At 40.6% G+C, this 16,244-nt stretch overlaps 1 protein-coding gene across 1 annotated transcript in view; it reads right to left on the bottom strand.

Annotated features, from left to right (window-relative positions):
• Bbs9 (Bardet-Biedl syndrome 9) overlaps nucleotides 1-15,503 on the bottom strand; it is a gene marked incomplete in the record, with an annotated part of 405,589 nt that extends 390,086 nt beyond the window's left edge. Inside the window, 3 exon segments of the mRNA XM_013509769.1 lie at nucleotides 3,662-3,812; nucleotides 10,349-10,471; nucleotides 15,155-15,503. Coding sequence (XP_013365223.1) covers nucleotides 3,662-3,812; nucleotides 10,349-10,460 — 263 coding nt within the window.
• Between the last annotated feature and the right edge of the window lie 741 nt (nucleotides 15,504-16,244).

Raw genomic sequence — 16,244 nt, 5'->3', positions numbered from 1 at the left:
TGCAGTCCCATGTGTGAAGCAGCCTCCAGTGTGCAATTTCTGTACAGGCTCTGTTCTAAACTGCAAGGACTGTAATTCAAGTCTGAAGACCTGGATTGGGGTTCAGACTTGGCACCTTACTAAATGTGTTTAATATTTCAGATTAATGAACTTTTAATATTTCAGGTTAATGTTACCATCTCATTCACAAAATAAGAATTGTATTAGATAATAACAATCACAAAAAGCCATACATCTTAACGTCCTCTGTCATTTTCAAGTGAAGTTTATTATATGCTTAAACATTTTCCCTGCAGACATGAGTGACTTGAAGAATAGCTGTACAAAGAACTCTTTGAAAAGAGACTTTGACCATAGTTTTTTCCAGCGTAAAGCAGTAACTTTAGTAATTTCTATCAAAGTTTAATGCCACTGTCTCAACTTAAACAATTCTAGAATTTCCAAGGTTCTTTAAAGAAAAATTGTAGTAGTGGTCTTCCTGATGAAGTTGTATTTTGAAATTTTGTGAATGAGTTACATATTAATAGTCTGATGTATCTTTCATATCTGCTTTTTCATAAGGAAAATAGTGACTTTATTTGCTTTTTTATGGGAACTTCTCAATATGGTAATGACCATTTAAAATCTTCTCTCCTTTAGTCAGTGGGTTAGGAATAGGCACAGTAGACTACAGATTTAATTCATAGTAATTTCATTTATAGAAAAAGTCCTTATTTTTAATATTGCTTTAAGATGAGTCAGGATAAAAGAGGGAAACCACTAATACTTGAATACCTAAATTTTGCAAACTACTTAGGAAAGTTTTCTCAACAAATTATTTTTGTTATTACAGTATTATTTAAAATGTGTAAGTTTATGTTTCAATTAAAAGTGGCTTTCTCCTAAAAAAATTGTGTTAGATAATAGCTACAAAACACTATTGGTCTGATGGACATGTAAATACCGATCATTTGCACTGCTACTAGAAAATGCAAATATACACAACTATCCATATACTTGATTGGGCCATCAGAAATGCTTTTATGCAGCTGGAAAAGCAAAGCAATTCTCCCTTATGCTCAAGAAAACAGCATGATATCATAGAAAGAGAGCAAATATGGAGTCAGAGACAGCTCTGATTCTTGGCTGTGCAAGCCTACACTCAAGCTCATTTCCTTACCTCTTAGTATTTAGAAATTACTTTTTCAAGAAATATTTTTATACTTCATTGGTATAATTCAGATATACATAATGATCACATTCATCATAGGGAACTTGTACCTGTACATGAAATATCCTAGCTGTTTTTTCCGCATCCCCCTCCCCTCCCTTCAACCCCTCTTCCCTTTCTTATTTACAAAGCTTTGTTTCCATTTTATCCTTTTTTGTCATTTTTTGCTTTTTCATTCCTTCCCCTATTCCCCTTTCCCTCTGAACAATTTCTTTCTAATTCACAATATCTACTATATATTTTGATTCTTACTTACACTTTCAATTTCTCACACCAGAAAGACAATGCAATATTTACACATGAGGGTCTAACTCACTTCACTAAAAAAAGAGTATGGTCTCAAGGTCCATCCATTTAGCTACAATGTCTCCAGTTTGTCCTTTTTTATGACTGAGTAGTAGATCACACTGGTCTGGTAGAGAAGACTGAGACAATGCTTATAAAGACCAGTAAGAGCATCCACTCATCAACCTCTTCCCCTTCCCACAGGTGATCATGAAGATGGGAATTGCACATAAACACCACCTTCCAACATGCTGACTGCATTTCACTTTTTGAAAAATGGAAAGGTAAAAATGGCTTTTACTTTACAAGTCTATCATGCCTATTATGAGCCTTGTTCACCATGGATACCTGTTCTGGTTTGGGTCTAAAATGTCCCCCAGCAGGTTCATATGCTCATAGATGGGGCTTTTAAAGCAGTCTAAATATCCAGCAACAGATGAATGGATTTTTTTTTCAATATGGTATTTACACAAAGCAGAGTACTACTCTGCTATAAACAAAGATAAACGAGTCGTCTGTAAGAAAATGGATGCACCTTGAGACCAGAGGTTAATAAATCAGACTCACATGCTTAAATATTGTATGCCAAGGTGTAAATAAATTAAAGAGCAAAATGAAAGTACAGCAAACAGACATCTTTTGCAAATGGGAAGGGGATCTAGAGATGGAAGTATGGGGGGCCAGGTAGGGAAAGCGATGCAAGAAGAATTAAGATGCATTATGTGCATGTACCAACTGCCACAATGAGTGTGATCATTTTGTACTACAAACACAGATGCATAAAAATTTAAAAACAACAGCTGGGGCCCTGGAGGAAATTGGATCATAGAGCTCTATCCTCCAGGGAGCTGACCCACTCACTGATGGAGTCAGAATCCGATGGCACTGGTGGGGAGTAAAGGGAACTCAGGAAGAGACCTAGCTGAAGGCCACACATCAGGTAGTACAACCACCAGGACTGCATCTGGTCCCTAGCCCCTTCCTCTCTGGCTTCTCACAGTCTCTGTTTTCTGGCTGCCATGATGTAAGCAGTTTCCTCCACTATGATTCTGCCTCACCACAGCCCCAAAAGAGACAGAGCCTGCTGACTATGGACTGAAAACTCTGCAACCATGAGCCACAGTAAACTGCCTCACTTAAGTTATACTTAGGTATTCTGTCACAGTGCAATTACGCTGAGTAACATAATGCCTAGTCATCATCTCCTAATAGATGGAGTAAAGACAGACCAGCCTTATACATCACACAACTCCCTGGTCCAGCCTGTTCCCATATATAAAAGTCTTACTTCATGCTCTGGCTAAGGTACACATGCTATAAGTTCCCAGCAAGACAGAATGGTCACTAGAAGACAGAGAATGCACAGGAGGATTTGGCTACTTTCCAAACAGGAGTCAGAACCCCAAACAAATGGCACCTGAGGCCAATGAATTATGATGAGCAAACACAGAGCCAAATCCAGAATTCAGGTCACTAAATCTACTTAACAGGTCACTGGGGGCTCAAAAAAAAGAGGTAAACAAACCAACTGGGCCTGCATGATAACTTTTCCCAATACTTTTAAAAGATTAAGAAATCTGGGCCTAATTTTAAGATTCATGTATGAAAATAAGATAAAATCAGCAATATCATCAGGAAATAAAAAGCAGATATATTACATCAAGTGTAAACTAGTAATTTTCTAAAATAAATTAAGTTTAAAAGCAAAGTACTTTGAAACAAATTTCTTGTATGGAGAGGACTTATTTTGTAGGTTAAACTGACTTCATTCAAGATAGGATTCCATCCAAGTAAATCATTTTAAAACTTCAAAATTATAAGCCAAAAATAATTATCTGACATTATGGCTAATTATTTCAATGGACACATGAATTGGACAATTTGCCCTTTAAATAAGTAAATGAATATTTCTTTATTTGGTTATTTTTAGAAATTATCAATTTCCTTTAAGACTCTAGTACGTCAGGTACCTTAGGTCTACTACTATAAAAAGGCCCTAAATTATTCTATCATAAATGTAGAGGTTTCCACATAAAAAAGTGCTCAGTACATAGGGAACACCTGCTTGACAATCCATATAATTCTTCTTTGAGAATCCACAGAAGTGACACAGTAAGAGACTGACGCTCTGAACATGCAATGCCAGGATTCCTGGCCTGTACTTACGAAACAAACTTTCCTACTTCCACTTGAAGAATTGGGTCTCGTAGATGCACTTCTAGAAGCAGATCTTCCGCCTGAGCTCCATCACCCGTTTTTACAGGACGGGGGTTGAAGATTCTAAGGTATCCCATAAAGCTGCCCACAATTATTTTGTCTGTAAAGAGGTTTTTTAAAAAAAAAGATACAGGAAAAAAAAAAAAACAAGTATTAGCAACTATCTTTGGGAATAAAACTTCTAATGTATAAAAGAAATCTAAATAATAAAAGAATGCTTTATATACAAAGGCCACTCTGCCAACTGAAGACATATTAAAGTGAAAGTGTCTGAAGAACACACAGCTTTTAAAAAGCAGCTTTAGGGCTTAGGGGTGTGCCTCAGTGGTAACAGCTTGCCCAGGTTGACGGAGACCCTACATTCAATCCCAACTACTGCAGGGAAAAAAAAAGTTTTATATTGCCAATACTTAAGTATATTCAAGCCTTGATTTGGCATTAGTCATGATTTATCTCAATCAAAGCAAAATATTTTATCAAAGTACCAGTACAAGATTGTAAACTGATTTCAACATGAATTATCACCTTTACAACTGGTTGTGACTGTCACAAACACTATACTAGAAAGGAATGAGAAGAGTCACTACAGTGACCTGGCTAACAATGTCTAGTCTTGACATTGAGGGGAATATGACAGGTGTTATAAGTTAAACTGTGTCCCCTAAGATCATATGTTGATGTCCTAATCCCCAGTATCTATGAATGCGATCCTATTTGGAAACAGGGTCTTTGCAAATGTAACCCAGTAAAAATGAGGACATAGTCAATTAGGCGTGTGACAGTACTCTAGTCAGGGCCTGTAAGAAAAGAAAACAGAAATACAGGTAGGCAAGTGCCATGTTAAGACACAGAGACACCCAGAGAGAAGACATCTACATGACAAGGTGGCAGAGACTGCAGTGGTGCATCTACAAGCGGAAGAGGGCCTGCAACCACCAGGAGCTGGAAGAGGCAAGAAAACCCTGGAGGCTTCAGAGGCAGTGTGGCTCTGCCAACCCCTGAATTTTAGGCTGTCAGCCTCTAGAATTATGAGAAAATACATTTCTAGTGTTTTAAGCCACAATCTGGGTACTTTGTTACAGTAATCTTAGAAGTTCTACACACTCACTTATTGGGTAAAAAGTAGTTTATATCTGTTAACTCATGAAGTCCTCATGATAACCCTACAGAGAGGTCCTCTCATGGGAACCTCAATCCCAAATGCAGTGACACAGATGACCAGGTCTGTGGGGCTGGACAACCGCATGGCTGTGCCCTGGAGGCCCACAAGATCTCAGGGAGATCTCTGGAGCCATTTGTTCACAACTGTCTCCACCAAACAAGCTGGGGCCAGTTCAACTCTGCCTGCATTTGAGAAAGCTACCTCACTCTCATTTCAATCTCTTCTTTATGTAAACTGATCATTTCTCTGTGTCACCAGACACAAAAAACTGTACACTTTACTAGAAAGGATTCTGAGGGGTCAGTCTAGTGCCCTGGCTAACAATGTCTAGTCTTGACATTGATGGGAATATGACAGGTGTTATGGTTTCTGCCTGGGTGTCCCCCCCAAAGCCTCATGCGGCAGGCTTTTAGAGTTTGATTGATTATGGGTGTGAGAGCTGCACCCACCCTGGGGTGGATAGTTTGCATATGTAAGGGAGAGGAAGAGGCTGCTTGAGGCCATTCCTCCCTTGTGTGTGTTTGTTGATTCGGCTGTGTTCTGCTGCCATGAGCTGTAGCCTTCTGCCATGTGCCATTCTGCCTTGTAACCTGCCAAGTATGGACTGAAACCTCCACAAACTGTAAGAGAAATAAACCTTTCCTTCCTTAATTTTGGGCGTCAAGTATTTTGTCCCAGCAACGAGAGAAAAGTAACCAAGACAACAGGTGTTACAGGTTAAATTGTGTCCCCTAAAATCATACATTGATGTCCTAACCCCTAGTATCTATCAGAAGATAACTGATGTAGAAATGAGCACTAGAGAATAATAAACTGCAGGCACCAAATCCCACAAGGGTACTTGGAATTGGTTCTTGAGTTCAGCTGGGGATCAGAAGTAAAACTCTTGTCCATATTCTAGGTATGCACTGGGCACATACTCTGCATGGTACCAGATAACTCAAGTTACTACTGCTAGTCACCCAGAGTCCTACTTGCTGCAGGTGAACCTCCAGGGAACTGGACAATTACTTCCATAGGACAAATGACAGAAGAAAGAAAGCCAAACCCTATGTAAAACAGCTTTTTCTAAAGGAACTAGATAATGTAAAATAAGGAAATAATCAATTTGAACCTCAAAATCTTCACCATAAGGCAAAGAATAAGTCAGGGACTCGAACCATGCAGAAAGAATTTCTTACCACTTATATCAGGGGACTTAAGCACTGAGAATCTATTCAGAGATGCATGCTTTTGGTTTTAGATCACAATAACATATGACTTAACAAATCTCTTCAGGTTTTTAAGTAAAAGCAATGACACTGATCAGAAAGAATAAGACTATACTGTTACAATGGAGTTACTAAGAAAATCTAGAAAGCAGCTATATGTTGGCATGCATCTATAATCCAAGCAGTCAGGAGACTGAGGCAAGAGCATCACAAATTCATGGCTAGCCCAGACCACACAGAGGGCTCAAGCCCAGCCTGAACTACAGAGTAAGACCCTGTCTCAAACAACTAAGAGTCTATGTTATGGTTTGTGTCTGTGTGTCCCCCCAAAGCCTCATGCGGTCATGGGGCGGGCTTTTAGAGTTTGATTGGTTATGGGTGTGACAGCTACACCCGCCCTGGGGTGACAGTCTGCATATGTAAGAGGGAGGGAGAGGCTGCTTCTGGCCATTCCTCCCTTTTGTGCTTGTTGCTTTACTGTGTTCTGCCGCCATGACCTGTAGCCCTCTGCCATGTGCCACTCTGCCTTGTAACCTGCCAAGTATGGACTGAAACCTACACAAACTGTAAGCAAAATAATCCTTGCCTTCCTTAATTTTGGGTGTCAGATATTTTGTCCCAGCAATGACAGAAAAGTAACCAAGACAGTCTAGAAAACTTGAAGGAGGCTTAAGCCACCAAGTTTTTCTAAAATGCCCCCATTGAGCTTCCCTGTATCCTGTCATTCCCTAAACCCCACTGTAACTCACTAAATCACCAAGATTTGACTTCAGTACAGCCCTACTTACAGAAATAAGAGGAAGTCAAGACACTTAAAGCCACAAGGTAGTAAACTAACTTCAACAATGTGTATATACCATTTTTTAAACAATCGGACTATTACAGTAACTAGATCAACAGTCTAATCACAGATTTCAACCTGTGGTTAATTAACTACTATATAATTCCCCAAATTAAATGATCAGAAAGCTATTCAAAAACCATTAATGTGTTTTTCTGAATAATATTCAACGTAAGAAAGCACTACCGTGCATCTATTACATTTGTTAAGGCCTTTTTTCTTTGAAGTCTATAACCACAAATATTCCATGTCAGTGGCAAAGAAGACTAATACCAGCAGCCAGACTAGATAGTCCTGGCTTCTGCCTGTTCCCAAACGTATTCCAGTGTATAGACCTCGAACCCAACAACAATGACATGGCTCTGCACAGTCACTACGGTGATACCACATATGTCTACTGGACAGGGAGTCATCTCCCCAGGTAGATTCAGGAAAGGAAACGCCCAAGCTTTATAAGAATGCTGAATACTGGGCTCTGAGATACTAATTCTAGACTCCAGAAAGACAATGCTACTGCCAAATTGTGGAAGCCTAGTGATACGTGAATTTTTTTTCTTTTCCTTTAATACATAAACTTTCAGCACAGTTCACCCATTGAGAGAACAAACCCAATGTATTTTTTTCACCAATTTCTGAGAGTTTACAGTACCTATTTGGTTCCTGAATTTGTACATTTAAAGAATATGATACTAGGAGAGCTACACAACACTATTTTCCATGAAGGAGAATATCAAAATCAGTGTCACTCACATGCCAGATTTTGGATACCTTCCAAAATTCAGTATCAGAAACTTACATAGGTAGTTGTGATGATTCCTAGGACACCTCTACTTAATAATCAAAGTGTCAATATTAGTCTAATGGCTCATACAGAGTTAATCAGGATACCTGCACCCTCCCCACCTGTATTCACTTTTACCTTCTTGCTTTCTGTGACAGTGAAAAAGAAGTTCCCACCTATTCAAGGTCAGTTCACCCTTCCATCTGCATATCTTATCCCAACACTGACTATCTTCCCAGGATCCTTGCATGGTCAGTCACAGCTTCTGTCCTACACACTGACCCTACACTGTCCCCAAGTCATCATCCTTCCATAGCTAAATTTCTTTAGAGTGCCTTAAACAGTCTTCCCATCTCCCACTCAGTCTCACTCTCTGCACATCTAGATCTTGTTACCATGGTAACTATTCATCCACCCTCAGCAGGGATGGTAATGAACCACTTGCTACTAAATGGCAGGGACACTGGTCAGTCTTCTTGCCATTAAGCCTTGCCTCCCATACACCAGCCCAACTGGTCCACCTGCCTCTGCCAGCCTGCTCAGAATTGCTTACGAACCATCTGCCCATACTTCCCCTTTAATGTCTGCATTCTCCACGGTACAGTCCTAGGCTTCCCTCCTTCTTATCCAACTTCTTTCCCTGTATAGGGCTTGAAATACAAACAGCACAGCTCTCACTCCCAAATCTTTACCTCAATTCTGTATACTGGGGATTTCTATCAACTTACCATGCCATAAAAGCGACAATAATAATTCCCAATAATAATTCACAAAATGCAGCCAGGTGTGTGTGTGTGGTGCACATTTGTAATCCCAGCACTCAGGAGGCTGAGACAGGAGAATCACCATGAGCTCCAGGCCAAGCTAGGCTACATAGTGAGTTCAAGGCTGGCCTGAACTATATAGAAGACCCTGGTTCAAAAAACCAAACAAACAAAAAGAAAGAAGGACAAGGAGGGAGAGGGGGAGAGGGAGAGAGGAAGAGAGAGAGAAAGAGAGAGAGAGAGAGAGAGAGAGAGAGAGAGAGAGAGAGAGAGAGAAAGAAAAAGAGAGAATTAATTAATTCTCAAAATTTAGATACCTGACCCCTATCAACCCTCTCACCCACATAGAATGCAGTCTTATAAGATCTCCTTTGTCTGGAACAGAAAATCTTCACATATAAAAACCAGTCCAGGATACTAGGAAATAATGACCAATGCTTTTATCTATGTGGCACACAAACAAGAAACAATGTTTGTATATACTTTTTGGGAAAACAGAGGAAGCTGCTCACAGCTGGCCACAAACTAGGGGTTGGGGGGCAATATTTCAGCATACTGGTAACGACAAGTGCCACTCCAATAAGGAGCACTCACAGAAATAGCTGAGCATGTTATTTGGATAATCAGTAAGTGCAGTTTATAACCAAGGTGAGCTATAGACCATTTGGGCAGCAGTGGGTTTGACAGTGTCCTCTCTGGCAGGTACTTTCAGACTCTTATGTTGAGAGTGTGTGACTCTTATGTTGCCAAACACTACAGGAACTATAGCTCTAACAGCTGGGCAGAGGCAGGTGGATGATCCTTGAGGAACCTTCCAAGGACGCCCTCTGAACAGAGGCTTTCCCGCCTCATACTATATGAGGGAGGGTCCCAATTTTCCTCAGAAATAACTGACATAATGCAAAATGTCATTTAGGACCTATCGCTCTTCTTTGTCAACATAATTTCTCTCTCCACTTTTTCCTCAGATCCTGCTGTTTTAATTATAGTAAAGAGAAACAGAATAAAGAACAGTTAACAGGACAATATTCATTATATTGAACAAAAGAAAGGATATAAGAAGCTTCTTTTCCAAGAAGCCAACGATTACCTGGATTACAAAATAAAAGCTCGTGTCTATAAATGATTTAAACCACATACAGTAAGTCCCTGATTTACAAACAAGTTCTATTCCCAGGGAATTGTTTATAAATAAGATATGTTTGTTAGCCAACAAAGTGAGTCTCGTACAGTACAGCTGTGAAAGTTCACAACTTGTATATTCCTAGGTTGGTGACTTCCGGTATGAATTCCATACGCTAATGATCTGTAACTAATTGTTTTAAAAGCCACTTAAAACATATGAAGATGCAAAGAGGAATAAATAAAAACAGGACAGAAAGTGGCTTTAGTATTATAATATGTTAATGCCAGCAATGATTTGACAGTTGTTTGCTACCCACAAACACAGCTAGTATAATTTCACTATGACATGAATAGTTTTCAGATCCAATTTTAAAAGGACATTATTTTTCTTGTAAATAACTTCTAAATTGAGCATGGTGGTGAACACTCGTAATCCCAGGACTTGAGGCTGAGGCAGCTCCAGGACAGCCTGGGCTACATAGCAAGTCTGACACCAGCCTGGACTACATAATGAGACCCTGACACAAATAAATGAACGAACAAATGAATGCTGTAATTCTGACACCTCAATTACGTATTAAAAAGTAGATATTTAATAAGGCTCATTGTTTTTATTTGCTATTTTCAAAGCTTTGCTAGATGCATGGTCATGATGCTGGGATACAGCTCAGTAACAGGGCACTTGCCTAGGGGTGCGAGGCCTGGTTCAACCCACAGCACTGAGAACAAACTGCACGGCAGAAGCCGCTTACCTTGCCCACTCCTACTATTGTCAACATCGGCCAAACACAGACAGCCCTGATCAAATTCTTCTTTTTCTCCCAGCAGAGTGGACCACCAGTCACGGGCTTTAAACAGAGACATTTCCCTTCACTCTAAAAAGAAAGGATTCATTCTTAATAAAAATCCACTTCACATCATGAATTAATTATGTCAAGTAATAGCAAACTAGATCTGAATAACTTTTGAGATTAACATTTCTGTATTAACTTTGATTTTTTTGTATTTTGTACACATATATGAAACCACAAATTCAAACGGAGAGAAACATGAAGCAAAGAATTTTCAATACCATTGGTAAATTGGGCTGAAAAGTTTATGTTCGGGTAATCCTATCTTCAGAAACATTTGCAAAAGAATTGTGTAAAGAAATTTTTTAAGGGGGCTGGGGATTTAGCTCAGGGGCAAAGCGCCTGCCTGGCAAGCGCAAGGTCGTGAGTTCGGTTCCTGGTACCGGAGAAAAACCAAAAAAAAAGAAATTTTTAAAATATTCTTTCAAGGACCGTGATTTAAATCTACCACCCCTCTGAGTGCACAGTCCTTAGCAAAAATTCCTAACTTTCTTTCAATCTGAACTGCAGCATCTTCTGTTACAGGTGGCTGAAAAGATCCAATGAGATCAAAGAAATCAAGTAACTAACATGGAAACTGGTACATCACAGGTACAGAACTCAAAAAGCATTCACTCCCTCTTGTCATTCCAATCAAAAAAAAGGCAAGATAGAAGAGCAGAATTCACACCAGAAAAGATCCAGACACACTGGTTTGCAGTTCCATTTATACCACTAACAACCAGTGTGTCAGGATGAGCATATCCCAGCCCTACATTCTACTGAGTTACTGTTGTGAATGCACACTGGACCTTCTCAATTAAAGCACAGCACTGAATATGTCGGAATTCTGCAGAAGTTCACTTTGTTTTATTTTTTCTATTTTACTTTTATTAGTACATGTTTGCAGTACATAAGAATTAACATTTATTATGGGGAATTGGTACATGTATATAACACACCTCACTTTTTCCCCTTTTTTCAAGCATCAGATTCATTTATTTATCTTGTAAGTCCCTATAAGGTTAATTATCTCATATACAGATAAACAAGCAGGCTAAAAGGCCAAAAAATATAAAACACATGATAATAATACTAAGTCAGGGTATTTACTTTTAGACAAATTGGGGCTGGGGATATAGCCCAGAGGCACAAGCATTCGCCAGGCAAGCACAAGGTCCTGAGTTCAATTCCTAATACAAAAAAAACTTTTTGATAAATTGTCCATGTTGCATTCCAGCAACTTTTTTCTTTTTCTTTTGTCTTTTATTTTGCACTTTATTTATATATAGAGTTTCTTATATTAAGAGAAACTATGCAGTATTTAAGCTTATGTTGTCTGATTTACTTCACTTAACATTATGATGTCAAGGTACAACAATTTTCCTACAAATGACTCAAGTGTATCTCTCTGTATGCCAAGTATGTGTGAACTGATTTCTTATTTAATTAACTGTCTAAATACGGAACTAGTAGCTGTGTGTGGTGGCTCACACGTGTAAATCCCAGCACTGAGAGAGGCTGAAGCAAGACAATCCCAACTTCGAGTCCTACCTGGGCAACTGACACGCCCTTTGAAAACAGAAAATAAAAAGAACTGGAGATATATCTCAGTAGCAGAGCACCTCTGACACCAATCCAATCCCAAGTAGCACAAAAGAAACAAACTTGGATTTCTATTTTACACTCTATTCATTCAGAGTTGATTTCCAATTCCTCACTAATGCTTAAGTAAATGAAAAATGAAAACCAAACATCAAGTGTTCAATGACTACTATCTCTTTTCATGTAAAGGAAAATAGCTAATATTTACTGATCACTTAAACGTAGGGCAGTTTCTAAATGCTTTGTAAGTATCCTACATTAACCTTCATAACAGCTACAAAGTGAATCACGAGTCCTATCAGTCAGGTATCCCTGAACATAGATAGGTAACAAAACCTGTCCCTGAAATCCGAATCAATTAGCAGTGGGTGTGGCGACTAAACCCAGGTGGCTCCTCCACAACCCTGAACAAAGGGCCACCTCTGGCTGACTGCAAACTGTTGTCACCTGGAGTTCAAACTGCTGAGAAGAAGCTCACACATTTGATTACATCGTTAGAGGATGACTAGAAAGCAATAATTGAAAGGTGTTAACAGGTACATACACATAAATAAGCAAAAAATTAGCTTCTGAGTCCTTAGAATAATAAATAGGAGATAATCTCTTTATCCCTTAAAAGCTCCAGACAGTCTCTTCCTGTCACTTGACATCCTCTTTGTAGCTATTTCTTGTGGTTGTAGTGGTGGTGGTGGCTCTACGGGTGGAAGCTAGGGCCTGTGCCTGCCAGGCAAGTACTCTATCACTCAGTTACACCCCTGTTCCCACATACATACACTTTTTAAAAGTCTCACTGTTTATATAGAGAGTTTCTTATATTAAGAGAAACCATGAAATATTTAAGCTTGTGTTGTCTGATTTACTTCACTTAACATTATGATCTCAAGGTACAACAATTTTCCTACAAATGACTCAAGTGTATCTCTCTGTATGCCAAGTATGTGTGAAGGCTGATTTTAAACTTTAGATCCTCCTGCCTCAGCCTCCAGAGTAGCTGGGATTATAGGCATGAGCTACCACATCAGGCTTCTTTCCAGTGTTTAATACTTATTTATACACATGTTATCTTCTACACCAACATGCCTTAGATTTAGATTCCTCCAGAGAGGCAAGTTATTTTAATACCTCACTGGCCTAGTCCCACACCACAGAAGAAGAACAGAAGATCAGCAGTCACAAAGATAAGCGCCTCCCAAAAAAACTATGTGAGGAATGTAGAGGTCTGAAGACAAACTCTGTAATTAGGAGGAAAAGACCCAGATGCTATTGCTCATACTTGGAACTCAGTTTTCTCCACAATATCCTGGTGTCACATCAAATCTCAGAAAGCAGGAGGAATCAGGTCCTCCAGTCCAGGAAAGATGGCAGATGCACATAGAGTTAGAAGGATACAGCTTTCAAAGGCGGAATTACAAAGACTCAGCGCTGGGGAGTTCTCAGTAACAGACACAAAAGGCGAAAGAGCAAAAATGCCAAGCTAGATGACCCTGGATTCACACCTTAACCCCATCTTCCAACTACATGACCTTAGATGACCCTTCATCCTGTCTAACAGTTCTGGCTGTGAGAGAATGAAATGGCCTAATACAAGCAACTGCTTACCTCATACCAAGTACTTAATCAATGTGAGGTGAATGTCAGTGGGAACCTAGTAGCAGTGATGTGGTAGCGGTGGTGGGACTGCAGATTGAACCCAACACCTGGACTCTGAGCAAAAAAAGAAAAAATTACAGATGCCAGTTTGGCCTTCTGCACAATTTTAATTGGGAGATGTAAAAGGCTGATTGGTGGCGTAATTGTACTGCTGGTATCTGATGGTCTGTTGAAGGGAACAGTTAATGATAAAAAGTTGGGTTTTTTTATATTTTTACCAATTTTGCATGTTTGTATCTGGTAATCTGAGCAACTTATGTGATGACAACAATTTGCAGTATAATTCACCACTGGTGAATTCCTACAATCCTGTCTAGTGAAACTATGTATTGTCTATAATGTTCTTATAAATTATTATTTTCTTATTCCCTTTAATGATTTGATCAATCTTCTATTCTTGCATCTGGTTATCTGAGCAACTTCGCTGAAGATAACAATATGTAATATAACAACCATTGTTAATCCCTATCATTTGATTTGAAACCCCGTATTATTTTTAATGTTCTTGGGTTGTTTTGTTTGTATTTTGCTACTGTTCTTTTTTGTACTATTTTCTTTAAAGCAAAAAAAAAATTTTTTTTTAAAAAAAGGCCTGGGGACTTAGCTGAGTGGCAGAGCACTTGCCTAGCATGCCCAAGGTCCTAGGTTCAATCCTTAGTACTACCAAAAAAAGTGCAAACAAACATGTCATCTGTAAATACAACACACCAATTACACATCATAAAAAAATCCCTTAAACTCACAAATAACTTGTGAATTGTTTTCAGAACAACATCTCTTAATTCTTCCACTCTTTACCATGAAAAGAAACTCATCATCCTGTTTACATATTGCTAATACTTTAGTGTCTATGTCTTCCTCTTTCTCTCTCTCTCTCTCAATGCTGGTAGACTTTAGTTTAAACCCATAGTTTTCTCCCCAGTATCTTTCAAATTGTGTATGTGTGTGTGCATACAAGATGTGTGTACGTGTAAGATATGACTTCATATTTAAAAGATCCCTAAGAAATCTATAAACTCGTCCAGGCACTTCAAGTCCGCGGCCAAACTTGTCTGGGAGGAGGTGCTGATAAAATCAGCTTAGTTCCTGTAAACTGCTGGAGTCTGCAAACTAAAGAGAGAATGGGAACAGTAATCCTATTGCGGGAAGCATTAGGGTGTTAGTGCAGCCTCCGTGGCAGCTACAGGCTGAGAACTCTGGGCTGGCTCTCAGACCTGTTGAAAAGTCGCCTGCAGTTGCTCAGGCACCGCGCCGGGTCTGGCATCGAATCCTTAAACCTCACCCTGTCTCAAGATGCTCTTAGGATCAGCAGGCTTTGCGCTCCCAACTTGCCTGTTTTGATGCAAACATCCTTTCTTAGAAGCCCACAGCAGGCATCCCCCAAACCATCCCACGCATCAGAGAATGCGTCCAGTGTACGAAGCAGGAAAAGGACGAAGTTCCCGAAGTTTCCCACATCGGCGCGTTTCTTACCTGACGCCGAGTGGAATGGACTCTGCCTCGCTTTCCTGCCGACCCTGTCCACAGACTCCCACGGAAACGCTGCCTGGGGCCGTGCGGACCAGTGTGCAGCCCGGTACAGAAAAAAGCTCCCCTCACCCTCCCACCCCGTCGCCTCTCCCGCTGGAAGCCGCCCCGCGCCGCAGAACAGGCGCGAGTCCCCACGCGCCGCCGGTGCCGCGGTCACCTGCAAAGACCGGCAGGGGAGACCAGGCAAGTACCGTCAATCACACAAAGGAAGCAACGCAGGACGCGGGGACGGGTGCAGCACCAAGCGCACCGCTGCGAAAGGGACACCTCCCGCCACCTAACCCCTAGCTATCTTCGCCCAGTTGTCTTGGCGACCAGCCGCCGGAGCCACTGCGCAAGGCAGACGTGGCGCCGCGGGGTCTACTGGGATTTGTAGTCCAGCGCCGCTGAAGAAACTGCGCCGCGGGGCCGCCTGGGAGTTGCAGTCCAGCGTGGCTGAGGCACGGAAAGCCGAGATTTTGAGTGGGCCGCCGCTGGAATCCAGTTGCTGCTGGGCCGAAGGTTGTTACAACAGCTGCCTACTCGACTTCAGCAAAAACAAGTAAGCAGTACACTTTGTTTCCCATTCCTAGCAGCACTTCTTGAGACACTGCATCAGCAGAAGGATCGCCTGCTTCCCGGCTCCACCCACTGACCACACCCTCCAGTCCTGCTCTGCACCGGCAGGGAGAGGGGACGGGCTGGGGCGGGGGGCGTTCACCTGAGGTCAGAGGTCCTCAGGTGGCAGAACTATGAGATCAGGTCTATATTCCTTTGTAGCTTGTGAAGCACTATTGTGTGACTCCTGACGCACGTTTGTATTCTTTCTACAGTATTTAGTATATTCAGTTTCTTTTGTTAATTTCAGGATTTCCTGTGTATAGGGTGTGCAGATAGTTAGCTTTACCAAATAATCCCATTTTTTTTCTTTCAAATTCAGGGCAAGCATAACATGTCCCCAGTATTGAAATGGTACCTGTTTGCTTCTTCGTCAGTGGATCCCAGTTTAGGCTTTAATTTTACTGCTTTCCACCACTAGTTCACATTGCCAGGA

The sequence above is a fragment of the Chinchilla lanigera genome, unplaced genomic scaffold (genome assembly GCF_000276665.1).
Source record: "Chinchilla lanigera isolate Chin_1 unplaced genomic scaffold, ChiLan1.0 scaffold00181, whole genome shotgun sequence".
NCBI classification, from domain to species: domain Eukaryota; kingdom Metazoa; phylum Chordata; class Mammalia; order Rodentia; family Chinchillidae; genus Chinchilla; species Chinchilla lanigera.
The sequence above is the reverse complement of the archived record's forward strand: the minus strand, read 5'-3'. Positions and strand labels throughout refer to the sequence as shown.